At 37.7% G+C, this 9,264-nt stretch overlaps 1 protein-coding gene across 2 annotated transcripts; it reads left to right on the forward strand.

Moving 5' to 3' along the window:
- The first annotated feature begins 413 nt into the window (after nucleotides 1-413).
- Nucleotides 414-7,145, forward strand: LOC131546514 (macrophage mannose receptor 1-like). Of its 2 annotated transcripts, XM_058786116.1 has the most exons (3): nucleotides 414-1,002; nucleotides 4,620-6,473; nucleotides 6,629-7,145. In XM_058786116.1, exon 2 carries the CDS (start codon nucleotides 5,678-5,680, stop codon nucleotides 6,446-6,448), a length of 771 nt encoding a protein of 256 aa, XP_058642099.1. In that variant the 5' UTR covers nucleotides 414-1,002; nucleotides 4,620-5,677; the 3' UTR covers nucleotides 6,449-6,473; nucleotides 6,629-7,145. The 2 variants fall into 2 exon arrangements, with proteins under 2 accessions (XP_058642099.1, XP_058642100.1); XM_058786117.1 differs by lacking the exon at nucleotides 414-1,002 and having other exon boundaries at nucleotides 2,076-6,473.
- Nucleotides 7,146-9,264: the final 2,119 nt, after the last annotated feature.

The following is a 9,264-nucleotide window of genomic DNA, read 5'->3' on the forward strand; positions in this document are numbered from 1 at the left end:
TTCTAAGAATTGACTTAAATTTAAATAAAATTATTGGTTCAAAGTAATTCAGCCGTTTAGCATCACCCCCTTTCATACCAGTGTCCCAGCATGCCACAGCATAGAACAGAGAACTGGCAACCACAGACTAATAAAACATATTAAGCATTTTACTGCATATGTAGTGGGACTAGGTGATTGACAGCAGTGCTTACCTATCAGCGAGTATCTTCTATTTAAAGGCAGATTGGCTGTTACCTGGGATGCGTCACGTCTGGTTTCCCCCTTTGTTTGCCTGTGTTGACGGTGGCTGTAGTGCAGCTTTTTGTTCTGGTGCTGGCAGTGGCGGTCTTAACATAGAGGCATAGGTAGGCGGTTGCTTGGGGCCCCCTACCGGCGGTAGAAGTAGGGGGGCCCCCAACCAACCTAAAAAAAAAAAAAAAACCTTATCATCATGAACGCTTCAAAAGCATGATGAATTGTATTAATATTCTTAAGAAATACGTTGAAACATTGAAGTAGTAGTTAAAATGTCCAGTTCATGGTTATCTGTCCCTACACATATACACCCCCTACTTTCATAATGAAATGGACCAGTCCGTGACGGTGCGCGGCGCGAAAGATAAACACACAGTGACAGGAGGACTGGGAAGTACACAAACAGAGACGAAGCAAGACGCGAAAATGAAACGATGTTACCCAAGCGGCTCAAATAAGAGAAAAAAACGAAAAGACACAGATAAGTATTTGGCAACGCTGCTGAAGATGACACACTTTTTTTACGGCTACTGTTGTTGGGGTTGGGGATGCAGACAGCCCAAAGCGTTGAACATGCCGCTACAGCAGCATCAGCAACAGCTAGCTGTAGTTGAGGATAACATTAACCAAGAAATCAATGAAAAGGACATCACGTTGTTGCCGCCCGCCGTCACCGACAGTGTTATCGACTTTGACACAGATGAGGTGGAAGAGTTGTCCAGTGATGGCCATTTTGACACCGATGATGACGATGATGGGGCTTTGGTGAGTCAAATGCCTACTTCTGCTAGTAATAGCCCTAGCCATACCCTAATAAAAATGATTTTGTGGTGAAGTAAATACTACAGAAAAAAAACATGTAATTTCTACATGTAAAACGGTCTCATTCTCTCTCACTCACTCACATACACTCACGTGGATATACATGGATTTGCTTGGAGCCAAATGCAACCTCACCTCTCCCCAGTTCGCCCCTCTTACCCCTCTCACTCACTACTCATTCACTCACTCACTCAGACAGACAGACACACACACACACACACTTTCTGTCATACCCTGCATCCTGTACATGGGTCTGCTTATGCAATGGCCCTCTCTCCCTCACACACACACACACACACACTATCATGTACATAGGTTTGTTTGTAGAATGTTTGAAATGTCAATCTCAAGTAATACCAACTGCAACCTCACTCACTCACTCACACATACAAAGTAAATTATTCGTCTTGACAGTATTTGTTAAGTATATGACTGTTTGTGGGGTTTACCCTAACTTTTCTTGCTGGTTATATTGATTTGATCTTAAAAAGAATAAACAGTGCTGGTTTCCTGGCATTTTGGCAAAGACGTGTTATCTGAAACCTTATTCTCTGTTGGGTTCCATCGTGACTGTTAGTTTGTATTGTGCTACACTGTGTTCTCTGCTTTCCATCTTCATTTTGGAGTAAAGTGTATGCAGGGTTTAAAGGGAAGGTTTTTCTCCTCTCCAACCTTTACTTCCCGTAGATTAGCTTTACCTGCCTATCCACCATTTAGTCAGTACTTTCTTTTTAAAGATTGGATGGGGGGATGGGGGGATGTATGCTTTAGCAAATAATTCACCAACATAATAAATTGATATAGAAAGACAGGCTATTTTTTATATTTATCTATTTACTTACTTTCTTATTTGTTTATTATTTATGTTTAAACATAAGATATTTGGATAGACAAATAATTTTCTGTATATGTGTAATGTGATTTTATTTTTATTTTTGTCTCCCTTTAATTCCTTCTGCTGCCTGATTAATTCCTTCTGCTTTTATTGTTCTTGTTTGTAAGTTGCTTTGGCTAAGGACTGCTAAATGAGTAATTCTAAAAGTAAATTTAAATGTTGTAATTATTTTCAGATATTTAGGCAGTGGATTGAGCCCTTGTTTGAGAGTTAAGCTCTTGTGCATTTAGTTACCAGTGAATATTTGCATTAATTGTTTGCATTCTGCTCTATTATTCTCAAAGGCAATTGGTGTCACATGTTCAGTATGTGTTGTTCTGGTTTTCTTTAGGCACGTTCGACGTTCGGCGATTTGAATGCCTAGCATCTGTCTGCTCTCTTATCGCTCTTGCGGTACTTTGATGTCATACGGTGATCATTCTGCACAGCGCTACTTCAAGTCGAACACACCTATTTTGTTTTCAGCTGGTCTGTTCCTCTGTGACCTAGTTTTCCTTAGTTGCCCTGATTAATTCATTCTGTTCACCTGTGTCTATTTAATTGTATATTTAAGCCCCAGTCTGTTCAATCTTTGGTTGTCCGGTCACAGTTATACTATGTTGTGTTCTCCATCGTCCTTCTGCCTTTTTGTTATTATTAAACTGAGAGTTTGGATTGCACCAGCTGTTTCCCCCACTTTCCTCCTGACAGTTGACCCGGCCTTGGTCATTTAATTGTTCCGTTTAGTTGTTTGTAAAACTTTAAAACTATATACACATAACATTTCACATTTTGACGATGTGCAGAGTTTCTATACGGCAATGGGTGTTGTATTTCATGCATGTTTGGTTAATTGCAAGCTGTATTTGTATATTGTTTAGATTAAAACCAAATCTGGGACCATTTAAATTAAACTGGAAAGTACACACTTGTAACTATAACTTGGGTTTAAGTTATAAATTAAATATTTATGCAACAATAACACATGCCACTGTAAGGGAAACGACAAGGAAACAGAATCACTGTTTTACGGCTGATCACTGAGTTGGCCAGCGATTCACAGAACGAGCCATATAACATCAACTCTGCACTGGATATTAAAATCCAAAATATAGTGAAAACACTATTAAATAGCACAGTAACAAGATCGGCAGTTTAAGACATTAACTTGTAAGCACAAAACACAAGATACTTCTCTTTTCAATATAAATAAGACTTTATTGGATAAACCTAAGACATATAAACTAATCTAATACATGAACACACATTCACATAAGTTGCAGAAAGAGAGAGAGTGAGGAAAGGATGAGTTTAGAGAATGAAAATGTAAAATCCCAAGTTTATAGCAATATGTGCAATTGCATATAGACCTGAACAACCATCAATCACTTAATTAACCCTTGCATTGAGTTTTTCAATGAGGCTAAAATTTATATTAAATGCACACGTTCAGCTAGAATCTGGAGGTTATTTGCGTTGGCTTTGTGTTAAGGGATTCCCTTTTGTCGTCGTAGTTATAGGAAAGGGGGTTTCTCGAGGTTGCTGATTAGCTGGAAGTTCAGTAGTCGTTGAAGTGACGTTCTGGGCGTTGGCTGACGAATGGTTTCAGAGTCAGTTGCGGGCTGAAGTTTGAAGCGGATGCAGTCAGAGCTGGACTTTGTGGCAAACTTAACTTAGAACGCGAAACTCTCAACGGAAAGAAAATAAACTAAAGGAAAAGAATAAAAGGATGTAATGAGACTAGGTGGTTTTTCTTCTCATTGTGGTTAGGTAGCATCTGGCGTGCAGGCTGAAGCACACTGGAACAACGTTCAAAGAATGCAAAAAGTGATGACAAAAAGCATGGCTAAAATGCTGACAAGGCCAAAAAGCTAGAAGCTAAAAGCATGGTTTGATGGTGTCCTGAGTCTTTAAACTCGGCTTTTAGACACATCCCAAAATGGTGTGTCGACCAATTAGACACTATTAGCTCGGGGTGTTGCTCTGTTTCTCCTCCCAATGCATAAATCTACAATCTACTCGTTCGACTTGAAGCAGCACTGCGCAGAATGATCAGTGTATGACATCAAAGTACCGCGAGAGCGATTCGAAAGAATAAGGATCCGTCTGCTTTCTTATCGCTCTCGCGGTACTTTGACGTCATACGATGATCATTCTGCGCAGCGCTGCTTCAAGTCGAACACACCTGATGTTATCTTATCAGTCACATGGTCCGAATTTTCCCGCTCTTGCAGAGTATAATTTTGGACATTTCTATAACCAGAATATGATACATTTGACAAAGTATTGATTGGAAGAAACATTTCAAGCTAGAATTTTCACACTCATGCATACCAAACATAAATATAAACCCTTATGCTATTCAATAGTTATTAAAAAGACATACACAATGAGTGTTTATAACATGATAGTCAAATGTGTTGGTTACATACATGCTATGAAGTTATGCAGTTGTCACAGATCAGCCAGGCTCATTCACCTCCCAATCACAACGCACTCCATCACCTGTATTAATTGCACGCACCTGCACATCATCAGCACCCTCATCAGCCAGCATACAAAAGCATACACCTCACACCAGTTCAAGGTTCGATCTCATTCTTAAGAAGTGGACTCTCAATGCTATTCGTGCGATACATTAATCTACCTACCTGTTTTGTTTACTTACCTTCTGTGTCTCATCCAGTGTATACTCCAGCGCTCCATTCCAACGTCTGTCTCCAGCATCGTCTCTGTATGGATGTCATCATTGCTCGTTGCTCTGAGGTGTGTGCTGTCATCAGTCTTCCATCCACGATCTTCTGTAAAACCAGTAACTTCATTATATTCCTCATCAAACCAAAAAACTGCTCTATTGAACTTTATACTCATCTGCCATTTCCCATTTTCACCAGTTGCTGTGAATAAATTCATCCTATTGTTTTCTAATCCCTTGTGTGAGTCTCCTTCCATAACAGCAATGGACAGATATTTCTTTCAGTCCTTTTTCAATCTTGGATACTTGCCCCAAATTTGACAATCTCCTTCCTGAGTTGGAATTATCAATAAGTGTTGTTTTAGTTTTAATGTTGTAAACTGTTCTGTGAAAGAGGTGGTTGGTTAGCTAGCTTCAGACTCATGGCGCCAGGGTATCGTGGACCGATTTATGACGTTGTCTTGTTACCCGGGGGCTCTTTGTGGAATTCAGCTCACTAGTCAATGTTCAACACCAATCTGATTGAATCTTAAATTGTCTGATTCACTCTGATATCCTACACTACCAAGCCAAATAAAACTTTCTACACATACTCTGTTGATGATGGTGGCCAAAAAATGGTACTTGTTACACCCAAGGCATTTCAATAGTAGTTGTTTCTTTAAGGCCAATTGTGTTCTTGTTAGCACGTCTTCAGCCCAAGCACTTTACCACAGTAATAACATTTATAAAAGACATTCAAGTACTAAGATAAAAGAACATTAAACACGAACAAGTCTGCCTATTTTCTCATCCTTTTAAAAATATGCTTTAAATACCATTTAATTCCAGCATTTACTCTCTCTATCCAGTCCCACGAGTCCATATTTCATGCCATTTTTGACTGCCCACAGTTTCTTTTTTAGAAATATTATGCAACATATTTGACTGGTTAAATGCACCTGTTTTGTTTGCTGTGTCTGTAACGGTGTGCTGTGATTGGTCACACCATCACACTCATTTGTCATTGGCTGTATGTCAGTTTAAGTAAGAGAGAGTCCTCAAAAAAAATGACAGAACCTTTTCAGTGGATGAAAATGAAGACGACACTGGCTGTGCTCCTAATAATTGAGCTCTACGGATTCTCCTCTAGTCTCATTAAACATTTTTTTGTGAAAGAGGAGGAGACATGGGATTTTGCAAAGAAGTCCTGCAAAACTTACTTTCATGACCTCTCCACCTTCACCAATGAGAAGGAGCAACAGCAGTTTTTGGAAGATGCACTTAATCAAACTTCTGATGCCTGGGTTGGACTCTACACAGAATCAGGCGTTTGGAAGTGGTCTGGAGGTGAAAATTCAACACAAAGTATCTGGGATACTAGTTATAATCAACCAGACAAAGCTGATGGCTGTGCTTTTCTACACAAAGTCCGTAAGAAACTGCATGACACAGAATGCACGGCTAAATACTCCTACTTCTGCATGACAAACTTTGTTCTGGTGCTGCAGAAAGAGTCCTGGGAAGGAGCTCTGGAATACTGCAGAAAACATTATAAGGATCTGGCAAGTCTGAGCACAGAGAAAAGGATGAATTCTGCTTTACTGGAAATCACACAGGCTGAAACAGATTATGTCTGGACTGGTCTGCGCTTTCTAACAGGGGACTGGTTCTGGGTCAATGGAGATGATCTTGACTACACAGCCTGGTATCAGAACGAGCAGCCCCAGTGTCCTGCCAAAGACCTTCATTGTGGAGCCCTGGACAAGGAAACAAAGCTATGGACACACAGAAACTGTGAGGAGAAATTCAACTTCATTTGTCAGCAGAAAGTACAATGAAACCAATTCATGAAAAAGTAAAAAGGTAACGTTTTCTAAAATTAAGATACATTTGTCCTAAGAACAGTTCAAACTTTCTGTTAACTGACAATTTGGTGTTTAAAACAGACATACAAAACAGTTTTTGTGCAAACTGACATTTGATGCTAAACCTACTCTCTCATCTTCTCCTGGTTATAGAGTCCATCAGAGACGAGACTGCACTTCATCTCCACTCAACAGAAGCCACGCCCATAAGTAGCCTGCACACATCTGGATCATTCATAACTAATAAAAGGAATGAATATAATATTGACCAGAACTAATCTACATGTACATTTAGTAGAACAGTTTAGTGTTACATTTTAAGAGTATCATAATACAATAACAATATTCATAAATTCTAGGCACTGCATGTGACACTGCCCCCCTCCTGGTTGCTCAAGTCCACTGCATCAGGGAACAGTCCTTAAAGTGTACTACTAATGTACTGACAAGCAATTAATGTTAACTCATATATATACTTTAATGTCAGTTAACAATACACTTAAGTGTGAATTAAATGTAATGTTTTTTTACACCTAAATGCATGTCATTTGTATTTGATTTCAAATATATTACAGTTTAAAATGACATTAAATGCAGATAGTTGAACTTTTGAGTGATTATTTTTGAACCAGTTAAGTAGGACTTTAGTATATTTTATATGTACTTTGAAATATGGTAAATATGTACTTCTGAATAAGCAATTAATGTGAACTAAAATATACTTCAATGTCATTTTAATGTACTTCAATGTGGCAATGACGTTGAAATTTAGTATAGGCTATTTAAAATTGTATTAAAAAAATAAAAAAAATCTCTTAATTACCTAGTCACAATCAACACAAAATGGAAAACCCCCTACATTTATTGACAATCTCTAAAACAAATACACAAAAACGATTTTCGCTGGTGCACAAGAAAACCCCAACAATATACACAGTTGCAACACTTTAACTCACTTATTAGCAGGGGTTAAATTGGGATTTGTTATTTTGGGGTAGTGTATCGATCAAAAAAAATAAATAATTAAATAAATATATATATATATATATATATATATATATACACACACACACACACACAGTACTTTCACAATTTAGCAGACACTTTTATCCAAAGCGACTTACAAATGAGGACAATGGAAATATGTATTATGTATGTGTGTGTGTGTGTTTTGTTTTTTTGCAAATATGATTTATTCTATTGCAATATTCTCATCGGTTTTCTATGAGCTGTGACATAGGCTATAAATCTGCATGTTTTTTATTTTATCCAAGGGCATTTTTTTTACTTTTTTTTTTTTACCTTTTATAGAGGGCATTTTCTCATTAATCTTTAATTAATCCTTAACTTTAATTTCAAATTCTTACATTTGATCTATAAATTAAATTATAATAATGTGATTGTTATTATCTATATGTTATCAAATTAAATTATTTACACTGAAAAATACAACTACATTAAACTATGAGATTCTTTAAAAACAAAAATTTAATATACAAACAAGAAATGATGGTGGAAATTATACTTTTCAACTAAAGTAAAACGCCAGTAGGTGCCAGTAGTGAGCGTTTAGTGAGTGAGTCATTGAGTCGTTCGTTCAAACGGCAGATTCATCAGATGTTTATGCATGAGCTAATGAAACTGACTCAACCGATTCGTTCAAAACACTGAATCATTCAGCAATGAATCGGATGGTTGCTTTGAGATGCGCTGTGGTAAAATGTAAGTGACCTAATATTATAGTATTTGCAACTGTTTATAGAACTAGTAAACAGTCGTAATGGTGAAAACGTTGAGTTATGTTGCCTAACTAACTGTATTTTAAATATAAAAACTTTCCATTTTGAATTTTTACCTCAGTATGCGGAGTTTCTTAGTGTTGCGCGTTTTGATTTCTCCTCGAGAGGCTGCATGAACCTCGCCTCAGCAGCGCAACCTTATACTGTCAACAGATGCATTATACAGTAGCTATATCCACTATTCGCCACTTACTCTAATAAAATCAGAATACTTGCGTTTTGGTGTTTACATAATTATTTTTGGTTAGTGATGTTTTAATCATGTTACTTGTCTGGCGTTAATGAAGCGTTAATGTCCAGCACTGGAGTCTATGCTGGGGTTTAGCCCCGGACGGCCCCGGCCCAATTTAAACCCTGAATATAACACAAGATATAACAGGCAGATTCCAAAAAGAATCGATTCCGAGGCGTTGGGAATCGAGAATCGATCCCATCAAGAGGAATCGACTCCTCATTCGGAGCTTTTTTCAGTTCAACAAAGCTTATCTATGGGTGCCTCTCAAATGGAAGGCTGCATCCTACAAAGGCTGCACACATTCACGGAAATAAACGGAAAGATCGAGTCGGTACTGAGATCATCAGAATTTGAGGATGCAGCCTTCCATTTGAGAAGCACTATTCGTCTCCCTCATGCTCGATAAAAGCCGTAATTATAGTTGTGAGGTAAAAGATTATTTTTTATAAATGATCTATTTCATTTTTATATTTGTATTACCCTTCACTTCATGCTCGCTAAAAGTGATTAGAAGTCTGATTCGTTTCCACGAAAAGGTCCTGTCGGATAGTTTTAATGAACCAGTTAAAAAAAAAAAAAATGATTATGGGGTTATTTTACGGTGTAACTGGCTTATGTTGTCCACAATTTTGAGCGCTGCACGACAGAATAGATCATGACCTGATTGAGGATCTTATTTCCATCTAAAATACTTTTTTTATTATTTTTATTTTATTTCTATCAGCCAATGATAATTCTAAAAGAAAACGTCACGA

This window comes from Onychostoma macrolepis, chromosome 09 (genome assembly GCF_012432095.1).
Source record: "Onychostoma macrolepis isolate SWU-2019 chromosome 09, ASM1243209v1, whole genome shotgun sequence".
NCBI lineage: Eukaryota > Metazoa > Chordata > Actinopteri > Cypriniformes > Cyprinidae > Onychostoma > Onychostoma macrolepis.

What these genes read in the sequence shown, in the direction of transcription:
- LOC131546514 (XM_058786116.1), top strand. Translation starts at nt 5,678, where the DNA reads ATGACAGAACCTTTTCAGTGGATGAAAATGAAGACGACACTGGCTGTG.